This window comes from Paroedura picta, chromosome 4, assembly GCF_049243985.1.
Source record: "Paroedura picta isolate Pp20150507F chromosome 4, Ppicta_v3.0, whole genome shotgun sequence".
Taxonomy (NCBI): Eukaryota; Metazoa; Chordata; class Lepidosauria; order Squamata; family Gekkonidae; genus Paroedura; species Paroedura picta.
This window is the reverse complement of record NC_135372.1, coordinates 140173321-140190649: the sequence shown is the minus strand read 5'-3', so window position 1 is coordinate 140190649 and position 17329 is coordinate 140173321. Positions and strand designations below refer to the sequence as shown.

Genomic DNA, 17329 nt, shown 5'->3' with positions numbered 1-17329 from the left:
TATCTGTCGTGCCTCTGGCTGAGTTCAGGGCCAGCCCAAACCACTGTGACGTCTTCCTGCTCTTGGGTTTGTCATCTCCTGAGTTTCTTCATGTCCTCGTTTCGCAGCAATGAGATCGACATGAGAGACGACGGCCGGCTGAACTTGCTGCAGGACGGAACGCTAATGATTCAGGACACCCGAGAATCCGACAAAGGCGTCTACCAGTGCATGGCCAAGAACGTCGCTGGCGAGGCGAAGACACAAGAAGTTGTCCTGCGTTACTTTGGCAACCCGTGTAATTGGCTTTTCTCTGTCCTTTGAAGGTTCAGATTTTGCAGTTCTGCCTTACAAGTGGCAGAGTTTCTCTTATATCGGTATGTTATGAGGACCGCATAAGATTAGGCGGCTGTCGAAATCCGACCTTGAGTGAGTACACGGAAAAGAGCATTCAAATAAATATGTACGTTCTATGAATGTTCGAACGAGGACTTATTTACAGTCCCTGCACAACGGTGAACGTCTGTTGCCGTATTTTCGAAAGGCAGAGGAAATATAGATTTCTTTGCAAGCGTTCCCACCTGGGATTGTCGGCTTTCATGCAAAATGGTGAACCTTCAGCCCATTTCCAATGTCTGCTATGACTTCCTTTGTCACAGTGAATTCTCAAAAAGAAAGTCATTGCGAACGAAATGGGCTAAAGTTTTGCCATTTTCTTGGGAATGCTGAAAATCCCAATTTTTGAGTGTTCGCTGTGACTTCCTTTTCGAGGATCCACAGTGATATATCAAGGCGTCCTTTTCAGAAAGGAAAAGGAGACAGAGGGTTTACAATGCTGGAAGACAACTGGGAGACCCAGGTTCAAATCCCCACAGCCATGAAGGCCCCAGAGCAGATACAGGCTCTTCACAGTGTGGAGTCCAAAAGCCGCTTTATTGGGATTCTAGCGGAACAATTACAGGAACCTGTCCATTACAGAGAAACATTGCTGAAGATACCCCAGAGAGTGTTCCAGGAACAGATATACCCTCAGCCCCCATCACCCCCTTCCATGGAATGTGTGTGCCAAAAGGCATTCCTACTGTTTTATTTAAGCTATGAAGTGAAATCATTCTTCAAACATCTTAAGACCCGGATGTGAAGAGCCAGGCAAGGTCATCTGCATTCCTTACAACACTCAGCGTGCCAACCATAAAAGATAACAGGTGCAGCTTTGGCAGGTAGAATGAACAAGGGAGAGGGGAAGGGCAAACAGGCTCCCTTAAGAGCCCCCTGGCTGAAGGCATGTGCCCAGGTTATGGGTATATGACAGAAAAAGGACAGGGTGGACATGTAAAATAAAGATTTAGTACATCAACAAAGTCTGAGGTTGACGTTGGGTAACCACTGATGACCATCTAATCCCATAATCTCAGGGGACCCCAGGGAAATCTCCTGTTTCCTGCTAGGAAGATCACTGGACAAGCAGAACGTGTGCCCCTTTCACCCTTGCCTGAATCCACAGAGTTTGAAGGAAGCTGAAACTGTTGTGAACCTGTCTCTCTCCCTTCACCTAGGGTTGCCAACCTCCTAGTTGGAGATCTCCTATAATTATAACGGACCTGCAGATGACAAAGATCAGTTTCCTTGGAGGAAAGGGCCACTTTGGGACTGTGTGTTCTGTAGCCCTGTATCCTGACGACGTCTCTCCCCTCCCCAAATGGGCTTCCCCAGCCTTCTCGACCCCCAAAAACCTCCATCTATTTCCCAACCCAAAGTTGTTGGGAAATACATGGATGTTATGCCTCCTTGACCCACACTACAGTCTTGACCCAAATGGAAGGGCACAAGAACAGTGCTTAATGGATCTCTCAGTTAGCATTATGAGTGGGGGGGAGGTCTCATGTTACACTGTTGGTTTTGCTTTCAGCCAAGCCCACCTTTGTGATCCAGCCCCAAAACACGGAAGTGTTGGTTGGGCAAAGCGTCACCTTGGAATGTGGGGTGTCGGGTCACCCTCAGCCGCACATCGTCTGGAAGCTGAGCTCAGGATCCCCGCTGCCGCGGGACTCTCGTTTCACCATCACCAGCTCGGGGGGTCTCTACATCCAAAACGTCACCTTCTCGGACCAGGGGCAGTACAGCTGCAACGCCAGCAACAGCGAGGGGTCGATCCAGGCGACAGCAAACGTCATCGTACAAGGTGACCTTCGAATGCGGTTGTTGGGTACTGCCAGCTTTAGGAAGATCCAGTAAGGGAAGTTTTATCAGTGCCAGTTCCCATCTAGTCCAGCATCCTGTCTTTCACAGTGGCCAACCAGTTCCTCTGGAAGGCCAACAACAGGACTTAGAGGCCAAGGCCTTCATAAGAACTTCAGAAGAGTCCTGCTGGAACAGACCAGGGGTCCATCTAGTCCAGCCTCCTGTCTCACACAGTGGCCAACCTGTTCCTCTAGAAGTCCAAGAACAGGGCATTGAGGACGAGGCCTTCATAAAAACATCAGAAGACCTCTTCTGAATCAGACCAATAGTCCATCCAGACCAGCACCTCGTCTCCCACAGTGGCCAACCAGTTCCTCTGGTCAGGCCACAGAGGCCAAGGCCTTCTCCTGGGATTCTTTTGAACATGGAGGATTCCCTCCGCCACTCTGGCTAGTAGCAATTTATAGACTTACCCTCCCTGAATCTGTCTCATCTCTTTTTAAAGCTGTTTATTCCTGTGGCCATCACAACAGTGAATTCCACCTCTTAATTACTCTCTGTGTCAAGTAATATTTCCTTCTGAAGCACATTCCTTCCTCTCCCGTTTGGCTCCACCGCCCCTCTGCAGATACTCCAAGGTTTGTGGTGGTCCCTGCTGACCAGACTGTGACTGAAGGGCAAAGCGTGGACTTCTTCTGCTCTGCTGAGGGCCGTCCGTTGCCGGTTATTGCCTGGACGAGGGCTGGTAATTTCCCCATCTCTCCTCTCGTGCTTTGCAGAATTGCAGCGTGCATCATGGACGGTTCGGGCAACCGTTGCTTGCATCCCAAACTGTATTCAGCGAGGCCGTTTTGCTTGCATGCAAGTTTTCTACCGATGCAGCTGAGGCTAACCCCCAGGGGGTGGGCTGGTAACACATTTGGGGTCTTCACGCCCTTCCAGTGTGTCTGGCCAAGTAGGAGTCTTTTCCTTTCTCCCCCAGGGCTGTTGAACTCCGTGTAGGCTTGGAGATCTCCGGGAATCACAGCGTCTCCAGAGTATGGAGAACAATTCCCCTGGAGAAATGGCATTCTCAGGGAAGGAGGCTGGGTTGCCAACTTTCAGGTGGTGACTGGAGACCTCCTGGGATTACCACTGATCTCCAGGCAATAGAAACAGCCCCCCTTTGAGAAAATAGCTGCTTTGGAAGATGAATTCTATGGTATTCTTTTCCGTTAAAGTCCCTTTCCTGTTCAAACGTTACCCTCCCTAGGCTTCACCCCCAAAATCTCTAGGTATTTCCCCACCCAGCGCTAGCAGTAGGGTTTTTAACCTCCAGGTGGACAGGGAAAGACCAGGGCTGTTTCCATACTAGGGATATCGTTTGGATTGGCATTTTTGAAGGGTCAGGTTTTTGTCCATTTCCTCACTGAAATTTGCCTCTTTGGGCGCAGATCCGAATTTCTGGCCTCACTTAACCTGCAGCAAAGGAATTCCCAGAAAACCAGTTTTCATTGTTTTTAAAAGTGGGGACGAACAGAGTCTGATTTGAGGTTGCCGAAGGCAGAAATGCGTGCGATCAGGTTTTTCACCGCACCCGCCATTTTGAATTGTTTGGGAAGGCCCCTTTCCTCCTCGCCTTCCCCCCCTCCCCCCTCCCAAGGCAAGCCTAAGAGGTGAAGCTTTTTACATTATCCCCTCTCTACACCCCACTATGCTGCCCCCAAATCTCCCAGAGTTTCCCAACCCAGAATTGGGAGCTTACCCCCCTCCCACCCAGGACTGCCAACCTCCAGGTGCAACAGAGACTTGCCCAACTTGCAGGAAGCTGACAAACGAGCTACACTTGAGATTAATACCGGTCCTGTGTGGAAAAAAATAGAAAAAAATGTCTTTATAATATTTTTAGTTGATTCGCCACTGAAGAAAATACATTTGAAAACGCTTAATAACCGGTCGGCGTTCTGGCATACTTTACTTTTGGAATAAAAGAGATCTTTGTTTTTTTATTTTACTGGTGCACCCCATTTGTCAGCCTCCAGGTACAGCCTGGATTTGTCCCAGAATTACAACTCTTCTCCGGGGTACGGAGATTAGCACCCTAGAGGAAACAGAAGCGTCAGAGGGCAAGCCACAGTGAACTATAGATTCTAGCTGAAATCCCTCACCAAATTCCACCCCCCCATGGGGCCCCCGGTCGCCAGGAATCTCCTGGGCTGAAAATGGCAACTTGGGCATGAAATTGGGGTCACTGTTGAGTAGGCAGGTAGTTGTGAGTTCTAGCATTGTGCAGGGGGTTGGACTAGATGACCCTGGAGGTCCCTTCCAACTCTGTGATTCTATGACCTACCCCCCAGTTTGTTTAGCTGCACACCACCATAACTGTAGGTAAACCTGGCAAGGAAATCCAGTCAAATGGGTCCCCTTGGAAAACATTCCGCACAAGAAGCAGGAGCTTGGCGTAAACTCCGTTGTCCAAATGAATACTCTGTTTAGAAGTCCAGAAAGATCACTTGGCTCGGTGGAGCGCAAATACCAAACCTGTTACTGAAGCTTAATTGGTTTTCGGCTGTTTTTGAGGGATTAGATTTTGGCACCAGGGCTTGGATTCCACTCCCTGCATTGGAGCTGAGCCGACTCCAAGTTTTAAGAGACGAGACAAAATTAAAAGCCGGTTATGGAAGCATTGGACGTTCGCTCCTGGATGTACGTATGCAGACGGCGAGGGGTCCTGCAGGACCTGGCAAAGTCAAGATATTCTCCTGGGGTGGCCTCCAGGCACTGGGATTCAAAGGGCGACTGCTTCTAACCAAGGAGGTTCGCTTTAGTCATCATGACTGCTAGCCACTGGGAGATCTCGATGAAACCCTCTTTTATAGCTGTGGCCATCCCCGTGTCCTCTGAGAGGTGTTGGGTTAAGAGCTGCGGCCTTTGATCTGGAGAGCCGGGTTTATGTCCGCCACACACAGCCAGCTGGGTGACTTTGGGCTGGTCATGGTTCTCTTAGACCTGTTCTTGCAGAACAGTTCTCTTGGAGCTCTCTCAGTCCCACTTACCTCACAGGCTGGCTGTTGTGAGGAGAGGAAGGGAAGGCAATTCTAAGCCCCTTTGAGTCATATGAGGCCTGCTGGGGGGGTCCTGGGCCAGTTCTTTTAGGACTCTCTCAGCTCCACCTGCCTCACAAGGTGCCTGTTATGGAGAGAGGAAGGGGACGTGATTATAAGCCGCTTTGAGACACACGAGGTCTGCTGGATTACCTTGGCCAAACGGTTCTCTCAGGACGCTTTCGGCCCCAGCTATTTCACAAAGTGGCCGTTGTGGGGAGAAGAAGGGAAGGCAATTGTAGGCCAGCGAATTCCACTTCCGTCTCTGATATGCCTCACCCATGCTAAATAATGCAGTTTCGATCCAGTTCAGCGACTGTTCTCTTGTGGATTTACCACATTTCACACAGCAAAATCTAGTTGCAAAGACTGGAAGTGTGTTATTGGGCAGGTGCGAAAGGGCCCACAGTTACCTGAAGCCAGGTGTTGAGCCTATGATTAAAGTTTAAGTTTCCCAGCAGGGCGGTCTTGCTTCCCTCCGCTGCTTTCTGCACTTTCAGCACCCTTCTGCATGTAGAGCAGGGGTGGCCAAACTGTGGCACTCCAGTGGTCCATAGACTACAATTCCCATGAGCCCCTACCGGCATCCGGGCAGAGGCTCATGGGAATTGTAGTCCATGGACCTCTGGAGAGACACTGTTTGGCCACTCCTGATCTAGAAGCTCCACTCCTTCCTGGCTCATTCAATTCCTGGGTCGGGGGTTACGCCAACATGAGATTTCCTGCATGCAAAACATGTACTTGACATCTGAGCCGCAGCCCCTCTCCAACATGTGACTCTTGCTGTTAGGTGGGCCGTTGCCAACTGACCGGAGACACAGCATCCTCTCCACTGGCACCCTGAGGGTGGTCCGCGTGGCCCTTCATGACCAAGGCCAGTACGAATGCCATGCCATCAGCGCTATCGGCGCACGGAGCGTTCCGGTGCAGCTTTGGGTGACTCCACGAGGTATGTTTGCGTGTGAAAGTCTACCTCCTAAGGCTTTCCCATCTGCTCAAGAGCCAGCTTGGTGTCATGGTTAAGAGTGGCAGCTGGGTTTGATTCCCCACTCTTCCTCTGCATTCAGCCAGCTGGGTAACCTTGGGGTAGTCACAGTTCTCTCAGAGCTGATTTCACAGAGCAGTTCTGTCTGAACTCCCTCAACTCCATCTATCTCACAAGGCATCTGGCTGAACTTCTGGGGGGCAGGGAGTCCTCAGTCTCAGAAGCAGAGCGGCCACCTCCTCAGCCCCCACTGACATTGCAGACGTTGGTAGGGCTCCCAGCCGACTTATGCCTCGCAGGCAACACAGGCACTGGCTAGGCCCCTGGGGAGTGCACAGCCTGTGCCTCGGCCTCCTCAGCTCCCTTGGCCTCTTCTGATGTGCTCCCCGGGGCAGGACTATGGACGACATGTCCGTATTCATATCCGTTTCAGGTGGCGCACCAGAAGATGTGTCTCACATTAAAAACAACAACTTCTTTTTCTTCTTGACAGTCCGTGGATACTTTACGGTTTCTCTGTAGCTTCCTGATTGACCACTCCCAAGACATTTTTCTCGTATCTCTCCCACCCCTTCTTCTCCAACAGTGATTCCAGTGTTCCTGCACCCACCGCAAGATATGGTGGCAGAGACTGGGAAGGACATAGACATCGCCTGTGCCACCCAAGGGGACCCCCAGCCCACCATAACATGGGCCAAGGTAAGGGCAGGGGTCACCTGGAAGTTTTGCTTGAGGTCTACATATCATGGGAGTCTCCTGATCCCTTGTGCTCCTTTATGACCTTTACAAGGTCATCTTCATGCACACTGTCTATGCGCAAGTAGGATGATGAGGGACACTTGTTAAGGAGCAATGCCTTAACAAGAATAGAGGATGGGGTTTTACACAATGTTGAGACAATCACAATGAAAAATACCATGTAATGGAAAACAAACTGTTAAATTTGTGGGTTCAGAGGTAGACATGGACACAAGTATTTTTAAAAGGCTGCCATATAGAGGATGGAGCAGAGTTGCCACAGAGGGATGGGCCAGAACCAATGGGATGGAATTAATGCAAAAGAAATTCCATCTCAACATCCGGAAGAAGTTCCTGACAGATAAAGCGGTTTCTCAGTGGAACAGGCTTCCTCGGGAGGTGGTGGGTTCTCCATCTTTGGAGATTTTTAAACAGAGGCTGGAGAGCCATCTGACGGAGAGGCTGATTCTGTGAGGGTTCAAGGGGGTGGCAGGTGACAGTGGATGAGAGGGTTGTGAGTGTCCTGCATAGTGCAGGGGGTTGGACTAGATGACCCAGGAGGTCCCTTCCAACTCTATGATTCTATGATTCTATGATTCTATTCAGACCCCAGCAGAATAAAAGAAGTGCTGAACTGAACCGACAAATCCCTGCAAAACCCCAACTGATGTATAGTAGCAGACAAAGGATCTTCCCGCCAATGCATGCTATTGGTCAGTTTTAGTTTAAACTGACTGGATCCTGTAGGTGGAATCTAGCTGCGCATTGGTCAGTTACATTGCCTGCTTCGATCCTGCCTCAGACCTAAAGCTAGGTCCTGGGCAAAACCACAAACACCACACAAACAATCAAAGATATTCTAATACAAAACTTACTTTGTAAGTTTTTCGTTTCATTTTTGTAAATGACTGTTTCTTATTTATTGCTAGAAGAGTCTTAGAATATATACAGGGGGAAAGGATGTTTCGGTTGTGACCTTCATCAGTTTGGGCTACGATGAGATCTTATTTGTTGCTAGAAGAGTCTTAGAATATATACAGGGGGAAAGGATGTTTCGGTTGTGACCTTCATCAGTTTGGGCTACGATGAGATCTTATTTGTTGCTAGAAGAGTCTTAGAATATATACAGGGGGAAAGGATGTTTCGGTTGTGACCTTCATCAGTTTGGGCTATGATGAGATCTTATTTATTGCTAGACTAGAAGAGTCTTAGAATATATACAGGGGAAAAAGATGTTTTGGTTGTGACCTTCATCAGGAACGTGAAGCTCAAGTCGACTGATCTCATTGTAGTCCAAACTGATGAAGGTCACAACCGAAACGTCATTTTTTGGGAACGTGAAGCACGTTGTCACGGTGAAAATTCTACACAAAGGACTCTGTATGACCCGTGAGTAAATTATACTTGTTTTTGATGTATGAGGTGAATGAATTGTTGAACGAAACTGAGGAAGGTTTCCACAACCGAAATGTTGTGAAAGAGGAAAGGCAAAATTTTAAAAAGAAAAATAAGACTTCATCTACCTCCATGAAGGCCTCACTGGTGATTCCTAGAACTAGCCAGAAGTGAAAAGGGTAGCTCTAGGAATTGCCAGAAACACTATGGTAAAACTCTATTTATTTATGTTTTTTAACCATAGCATTTTTTGGCAATTCCTAGAGCTACCCTTTTCACTTCTGGCTAGCTCTAGGAATTGCCAGGAACTCTGTGGTAAGACCTTCCTGTAGTTAGATGAGGCCTTATTATTCTTTTTAATTTGTTCCTTTTCTTTTTGGGGGCAGAGGATCTCCCAAACCCACCAGGGGCTTTGCAACCCTACCTGCAGCTGTGCCCCAGAGGTTGAGCCCAAGCACTTTCGGGAGAGACCATCCAATTTCCAAATTTTGACTGATTCCACATAGAGGCGGTCCTCTATTTCAGAAACTCTAATTGCATATCCTTTGTCTTCTTTGAATCCTGCACAAATCACAAAAAGCTCATTGTTGGTAGTTTTTTCCCCTTGGTGAAAGCTGCCCTGCCTTTTAAACCTGCGGGGGTGGGGTGGAGATCTTTCTTGGCAGGACAGTATTTGGATAATCTTTTCCATTTGTCCAAAACCAAAGGTGCTCCTTGTGTCTGAATGAAAAGCAGCAGCCCTTTGACTCCTTCCTCCTCCTTCCTTCCTTCCTTCCTCCTTCCTCCGAACGGCCTTGTTAATTAATTACCTTTCTTTTCCTCCCCAATGGGTCCCAAAAGTGGCTTAGATCTCCTCCCTTTCCTTTCATCCTCACAACCACCCTGTGGGGTAGGCTAGGTGGAGAGTGTTTGATTTGCTAAAAGCCATCAACGTCCGTGGCATTCCTCTTCTGTGGCACAGAGAAGATTCGAACCAGCTTCTAGTCCAGCACTCTAACCAGAGAATATTTTTATTGGGGAGGAGGAAATTGGAGCAATTGTGCAGCGCTGTTACTACATTCCCACAATCCTCGGGGGCAAGTCTTTTCCTCTGCTCTCTCAGCATTTGAAAACTTCCTGAAGAGGTCTCTGCTCTCTTCCCAAGCAGCGGAAGGCCAATTTGTCTGTTCAAGGCAGATCGCCATAATGGTCCAACCAGTCCCTGCCAGCAATTAGCATGACCAAAGCATTTAAAATATTGCATTATTCTGGAGCAGGGGTACCCAGCATTGTGTTAGAGCGGTTAGAGAGGTTTCTCAGTGGAACAGGCTTCCTTGGGAGGTGGTGGGTTCTCCATCTTTGGAAATGTTTAAACAGAGGCTGGAGAGCCATCTGACGGAGAGGCTGATTCTGTGAAGGCTCAAGGGGGTGGCAGGTGACAGTGGATGAGCGAGAGGGTTGGGAGTGTCCTGCATAGTGCAGAGGGTTGGACTAGATGACCCAGAAGATCCCTTCCATGATTCTATGATTCTAAATTCCGTCTAAACCTCCGGAAGAAGTTCCTGACAGTTAGAGCGGTTCCTCAGTGGAACAGGCTTCCTCGGGAGGTGGTGGGTTCTCCATCTTTGGAAATGTTTAAGCAGAGACTTGAGAGCCATCTGACGGAGAGGCTGATGTTGTGAAGGTTCAGGGGGGTGGCAGGTGACAGTGGATGAGCGATAGGGTTGTGAGTGTCCTGCACTGTGCAGGGGGTTGGACTAGATGACCCAGGAGGTCCCTTCCAACTCTATCATTCTATGATTCTATGATTTTATTATTGAGCATGCACCTGGTATTCTTTATGAAAGGTGAGTTGCAGGATCATGGCAACGGCACAACAAGGGGGGAGAAAGGAGCACAATCTCCATCTGGTGTAAAAGGGAAACATCTTCTCACAGGAGTGAAGAAACAGATTACACAATGCCATGCGGCATCTCATTTGCGATGACCGGCTGTGTGACGGTTGCCCTGGCTGCCCGCCCACCATGGAAAAGAACCCTTGAATGGAATCAGCCCCAGATTGGCTTTTAAGAGCTGCCAGACCAGAGCAAAACTTCCGCGTGAGAGCACGGTGTCATTTGGCCAGTGCATGTCCCATAAGAGGGGGGATTTCGATTGTCACATCCCTCTAGCGACATCTGGTGGCCACATAGGCTAAATGCAGTTGCCTACTGTGCTCGGTTGAAACGGATCCAAGAACAACGGAGGTATGAACTAGGCCAGGGGTAGTCAAACTGCGTCCCTCCAGATGTCCATGGACTACAATTCCCAGGAGCCCTTGCCAGCATTCGCCAGCGAATGCTGGCAAGGGCTCCTGGGAATTGTAGTCCATGGACATCTGGAGGGACGCAGTTTGACTACCCCTGAACTAGCCCTTCTTAAGTACTCAAAATGCACAGAGGTGACTTGCTGACTTGCATGTGATGATCTTGTGGGTGACTTGACAGACATCTGCCCCGTTTCCAGACATCTGGTTTTCCCCTGACTTTCTGAGCCACAAAACATAGTTAAATCATTCACATGAGACTGGCTTTGTTGAAATAGGACAGCTCTATAGTGTGCATGATTCAAAAGGATCAGGGACTTCCTGATATTTTTCAAATATTCTCCTCCTATGCCCTGATTGGCTCATTTGGAGACTTCCTGTTGCTTTGAGCACACTTCCTCCCTGCTTGCCTCCACAGCAGAACAGTTAGACCGTCAGGACTCTCTCTCCTCTCCCCCCTCATCCCATACATAGTTGTTTGTCTTCGTAAATAAAACTATTTTATTCTTTAAGCCGTTTGGGGCGGTGCTCCTGTGCCTGTTGAAAACCCTGCCAACAGGATAACTCTGCTAAGAAAGGCAGCTCTTTTAAACCCATGCTAATCTGGACAGAAATAATTCTTCTGAGTCACTTCTGTGTCGAAGTCAAATTCCTTGCCCAACAGGAAGGAATTCAAATCACGGAGAGCGGGAAGTTCCGGATCAGCCGAGAAGGGACGCTGACCATCCGCGATCTGGGGAAGGCAGATCAAGGGAGATACGAATGCATAGCCAGGAATACCTTTGGGTTCACCTCCAGCACAATGCAACTGACCGTCACCGGTACGACCAATCGTGTTTTTCGATCTATCGTTTCTTATGAGCCAGTTGACATGAGTGGCTTTCCCCATCTGGCATTGCTAAACCAAAAAAGGAACAAAACCCAGCCTTAACAGGTAGGAACTCAAAAGTTGAGCTGAACAATAAAAACAATGTAAAACTTGTTCGTTGTTTATTACGGTGCACAATTAAAAACAGAATAAAAACTTCTTAGAAACTATACCGAACTAACAGCACATAGAACCAAGGACCAAACGGGTTTTGACCCTTTTGGGTCTTCCTCAGTGGTCAAGATTATAATAATGCACTCTATATAGAAATATACCTATATAGAACTCTCTATAATGTGTAGCTCAATGGTTCAGTGGGATCTGTAATGTGTAAATTTTATCCTTTTTGGAGACCAATTCCTATGTTACGTCCCTAAAGTCACCACTCTTCGCTATCATTAAGTTCAGTACTCAGAGTGTAATCTCATGTGCGTCAGAAAAAGCTACAGCGTTTGGTCCTTGGTTCTCTGTGCTGTTAGTTCGGTATAGTTTTTAAGAAGTTTTTATTCTGTTGTTCATTGTGCACATAATAAACAACTAACAAGTTTTACGTTATTTTTATTGTTCAGCTCAACTTTTTGAGTTCTTTCCCCATCTGGCAGCCAGCTGTTGTGGGTTAAAATGCATGGACACTTATTTATTTTATTTTTTGAGATTTCTAACCCACCCCGCTCCAAAACTGGTCTCGGGGAGGTGTACATCAATAAGATACAAAATACAATCGACAGAAATCTGGGTAAAACTCTAAAATTCGACTAAAACCAATTCCATTAGCACCTGCTATCTCACTTCATTCTGGACAAAAAAACCTACCAATGATCCAGGCGAACAAGCTAGAATATCAGAAAGGCCTGGTTTGAAGAAGGGGCACCCATCCAGCAATAGCCCCTAGAACAGGGGCAGGCAGGGGGCCCAGATGGATGATTGAGGTGCAGCCTGAACCTCAACCAAATACCCAGTGGAAGTGTGTCATTTTGCAGGCCCTTGAAACGTTGAGAGTTTGACAAGGGCCCGTGTTTCTCCTGGCAGCTCATTGGCTCTGGTTGAGGTTGCACCCACCTCTTAAGGGCTGGGGATTGTCAACAGATTAGAATTTGCTGACTGCAGAACTCTCTGGCGGGCTCTGAAACTTTAAAAATCAGTGTAGCCGTCCTTGTTTTGTGCGGGTGTGGGGACTGCGTGGTGCAAACAAAATGGAAGCAACGAGCCATCATGCACCAGGGAAAACTATTAGAAAGTGTAAGGTGCAAACAAAGCAGAATCTTACATTTTTAGGCACTTTGACATGGACTCGTGGTTTTAAACAAAAAAAAAATGGATGATGTACTCATAGGTTTGAAATGCATGGGCTTTGCAGACTAGACCATGATTGTGTCCAAGGACTGTGTCATTAACTGTCATGGCTGTTTCCCTTTATCTAAAAAGCAACCAACGTTGTCCGGAGCGGTGACACCTTTGTTGCCACGTCAGTCCAGGAAGCCATCAGCAGTGTGGACCACGCAATCAATTCGACCCGGACCGAACTGTTCAGCAAGTAAGACTGTCTTGGAGATCAATTCACATACCAGGTCATAGTACAGGAGCTGTTTCTCCAAAGGTCCTTCTACTGGGAGATTTGGTTAAGATAGGAGAGTTTGGATGAGGCATAGAAGCATGATACGGAGTGCAGTTAATAAATCTCCCGAGAAATATATTGCAAAAGAGGTGATCGTGCATTTATTCAAATGGATCCCATTCACAATCTGGTTGCAGTCAGAAGAAGAGGAAGAAGCCTGATCAAAAGAGTTTTTTTCTCTATCACAAATGGCCAGCTTATTTTGTGTATGGAAGTATAAGAGCGTTGTGCCTGCAGGAAGGTGTCTCCGTGGAAGGTCATGTGAAAAGAGTGCGAGGACAGAGGGAAAACGAGAGGAAGGGTTAGAGAGAACTTCCAGGTGAAGACCAAAAGAGGCAATCCCATTCAAGGATGGGAGGTGGTGGGTTCTCCGTCTTTGGAGATTTTTAAGCAGAGGCTGGAGAGCCATCTGACGGAGAGGCTGATTTTGTGAAGGTTCAAGGGGGTGGCAGGTGACAGGGGATGAGCGAGAGGGTTGTGAGTGTCCTGCACAGTGCAGGGGGTTGGACTAGATGACCCAGGAGGTCCCTTCCAACTCTATGATTCTATGATTCTAAGGAGATAATACCACCAACTACTTAGAGTGGTGTAGCGGGCACACACACCAATGTCCCGGCATGCTGAGTCACTCATTACAACACCTTTTGCAAATCGAAAATTGTGTGGGTGTGAGAAGCTTGTGACGATTGGTGGGAAAGTTTGTGATTCCTGGGAAGAGAACAATCAGGAGGGGGCTGATGTGACACTGGACACAGCTTACTGCCAGCCACCAGTTGTGTAGGAGGTACCAGGCATTGCATCCTGGATCTGACCCTCAGGGGCCTGAGTAGGACCTGGCTAGTGGCAGTGTGGGAAAAGGGGAAAGGTATTCCCTGCTGGGGTTAATCAAATCCCCCTCAGTTGATTCTTTCCCACCCGTCCCCTATGCCAATGAATAACATAATGCAGGAAAGGGGAACTTTGAACAACTTCCTGCCAGCTGAAACGACCACTTATTAAAACATTATCTCTCAATAGGAGGCCCAAAACTCCTAACGAGTTGCTTGCCCTGTTCCGTTATCCACGAGACCCGCACACCATCGAGACAGCCCGGGCCGGCGAGATTTTCGAAAGGACCCTCCAGTTGATTCAGGAACATGTGCAGCAAGGATTGGTTGTGGACATGAATGGAACAGGTATAATACGACACCGGGACTGTCTCGTGTTAAATTATCCATCCGCTCCCTTCTGCTCATCCAGTAGGCCTGTATGGAAATAGTTTTTTCTTAATCGGCATCATTGTGACTGAGTCATTGTTTATGGGGTTTTAATGGGGGAATTTTAATGGTCTTTAATGTAGTGTATTTGTATGGAAATATTGTGAACTTCCATCAGCCGGTTTCCAAGAGTGGCGGTCATACAAATCAAATCAATAAATAAATAAATCAATAAATTATTAATTAAATAATAATAATAATAATAATATAATAGTAGTAGTAGTAGTAGTAGTAGTAGTAGTAGTAGTAGTAGTAGTAGTAGTAGTAGTAGTAGTAATAATACACTGCCCTTTGAATTACAGGATTAGCCGAAACAGAACCCATTTCTCACAAATGGTACTTTTCAAGGGGGAGAATTTTGTGTCTGTAAATGTTCTACAATTCTTCCGAATCTAAGCATAGGGATAGAGCATATTTGCACAAATATTGAACTACATAGACTCATAGTCTGGTTCTGCAGAAGGCACCTTCAGATGTTCCAGTCCTAAATTCAAAAGTCCTATGGAGATGCACAATAAAACCAGAGTCCAGTGGCCCCTTTAAGACCCACAACGAGGGTTCAAGAAAGATATCCGTTTTATTCCTGCAGTAATCATCTCGATAATGCCTTGGGGATTTGCCTTGCAGGCTACCGCTACAACGATCTCGTCTCCCCTCGCTATCTGAACATGATCGCCAACCTCTCCGGCTGTTCCGCCCATCGGCGTACTCCCAACTGCTCGGATATCTGCTTCCACAAGAAGTACCGGAGCCACGACGGCTCATGCAACAACCTCCAGCACCCCATGTGGGGGGCGTCTCTCACCGCCTTCCAGCGCCTGCTCAAGCCTGCTTACCAAAACGGCTTCAACCTGCCTCGGGGATTCTTGTTGGCGGAAGACGCCAGAGAGCTCCCTCTCCCGCTCCCTCGTCTGATTTCCACCGCCATGATCGGCACAGAGACCATCACTCCCGACGACCAGTTCACGCACATGCTGATGCAGTGGGGCCAGTTCCTGGACCACGACATGGACCAGACAGTGGCCGCCATCAGCATGGCGCGTTTCTCCGACGGGAAGCCCTGCAGCCAGGTGTGCACCAACGACCCTCCGTGCTTGTCCATCATGATCCCTGGGAACGACCCTCGGGTGAGGAACGGACGCTGCATGTTCTTCGTCCGCTCCAGCCCAGTGTGTGGCAGCGGGATGACCTCTCTGCTGATGAACTCGGTCTACGCCCGGGAGCAGATCAACCACCTCACCTCTTTCATCGACGCCTCCAACGTCTACGGCAGCACGGAACACGAGTCCCGGGAACTGAGGGACCTCAGCAACCAGAAAGGGCTGCTGAAGCAAGGCCAGGTGGTCCCCGCTTCCGGGAAGCCCCTTCTCCCGTTTGCGGTGGGGCCTCCCACCGAGTGCATGCGGGACGAGAGTGAGAGTCCCGTGCCGTGTTTCTTGGCGGGTGACCACCGAGCCAACGAGCAGCTGGGCTTGACCTCCATGCACACCCTGTGGTTCCGTGAGCACAACCGGGTGGCCACGGAGCTCCTGGCCCTGAATCCGCACTGGGAGGGCGACACCGTCTACCACGAGGCTCGCAAGATTGTCGGTGCCCAAATGCAGCACATCACGTTCTCCCACTGGCTCCCCAAGATCCTGGGAGAAGCCGGGATGAAGGTCTTAGGAGAGTACAGGGGCTATGACCCCAACGTCAACGCAGGCATCCTGAATGCCTTTGCCACAGCGGCCTTCCGCTTTGGCCACACTCTTATCAACCCCCTTCTCTACCGGCTCAACGAAACTTTCCAACCCATCCCGCAAGGCCACGTCCCGCTCCACAAGGCCTTCTTCTCGCCTTTCAGGATCATCCAGGAAGGAGGCATTGATCCTCTGATCCGTGGCCTCTTTGGGATCCCGGGGAAAATGCGGGTCCCTACGGAGCTCTTGAACATGGAACTGACCGAGAAGCTCTTCTCCATGGTCCACTCGGTCTCTCTGGACCTGGCCGCGATCAACATCCAGAGGGGGCGGGACCACGGCATCCCTCCTTACAACGACTACCGGGTCTTCTGCAACCTCACCTCGGCTCAGGAATTTGAGGACCTCAAGAATGAGATTAAAAACCTGGAGATCAGGGAAAAGCTCAGGAGGTAGGACTGTCTGGCCATAGGGTATCAGAGATGCTTACCATAATTCTATATTTTTTTAGGTGGTTTATACCTTGCATCTGCAAATACCTGCTTGAAACACTTAGCAAAAGAAGGTTCTGACGGAGCAGATCCTCAGTGGGACAGGCTTCCTCGGGAGGTGGTGGGTTCTCCTTCTTTGGAAGTGTTTAAGCAGAAGCTAGATAGTTATCTGACAGAAATGCTGATTTTATGAACTTGGGCAGGTCATGAAGGGGTGGGCAGGAAGGGATGTGCCAGGGTTTGTCTCTTGTGGCCCTTCCTTGCCTACCCAGGAAATTGCTGATTGCCACTATGGGTTGGTAGGGGAATTCCCTCCAGGCCAGGCTGGATTCTGGATATTTTAGGTGGAGGGATCACTTGGGCATGAAATTGGGGTCACTGTCCGTGAACAGGTAGTTGTGAATTTCCTGCATTCTGCAGGGGGTTGGACTAGATGACTCTGGGGATCCCTTCCAACTCTATGATGCTATGAGATGACAATATGAACTTGAAGCAATGCATACCTAAAAACAATTCCAAAACAAATCAATAAAACTCCTCCCTGCACTGTAAAATCATCTTGCTGGGAAGCAGCGGTATATAAATTTAATCATAGATAAATATAAAAACTAAATCTCTTTGGTGAAATCAGCGAATGAACAAAACCTGCTGAATAGAAACAACGATAAATGTAAAATCAGGCTATAAAAGTTCTAGTAGGCAATAGACCAAAATCAATGTCATGAGATGTAAAAGATGAATTTAAAAGCATGGTGCCTATATGCTTAGCAAGTGG

At 48.4% G+C, this 17329-nt stretch overlaps 1 protein-coding gene across 2 annotated transcripts in view; it reads left to right on the top strand.

Moving 5' to 3' along the window:
• The window catches only part of LOC143836504 (peroxidasin homolog), a 65535-nt gene that overhangs the window by 33872 nt on the left and 14334 nt on the right, over positions 1-17329 (top strand). For both annotated transcript variants that reach the window (XM_077335851.1, XM_077335850.1), the window contains exons 9-17: positions 108-277; positions 1889-2161; positions 2789-2905; positions 6034-6192; positions 6815-6927; positions 11310-11466; positions 12939-13047; positions 14146-14303; positions 15012-16515. In XM_077335851.1, the coding sequence (XP_077191966.1) occupies positions 108-277; positions 1889-2161; positions 2789-2905; positions 6034-6192; positions 6815-6927; positions 11310-11466; positions 12939-13047; positions 14146-14303; positions 15012-16515 (2760 nt within the window). The remainder of the gene's footprint in view (positions 1-107; positions 278-1888; positions 2162-2788; positions 2906-6033; positions 6193-6814; positions 6928-11309; positions 11467-12938; positions 13048-14145; positions 14304-15011; positions 16516-17329) is intronic.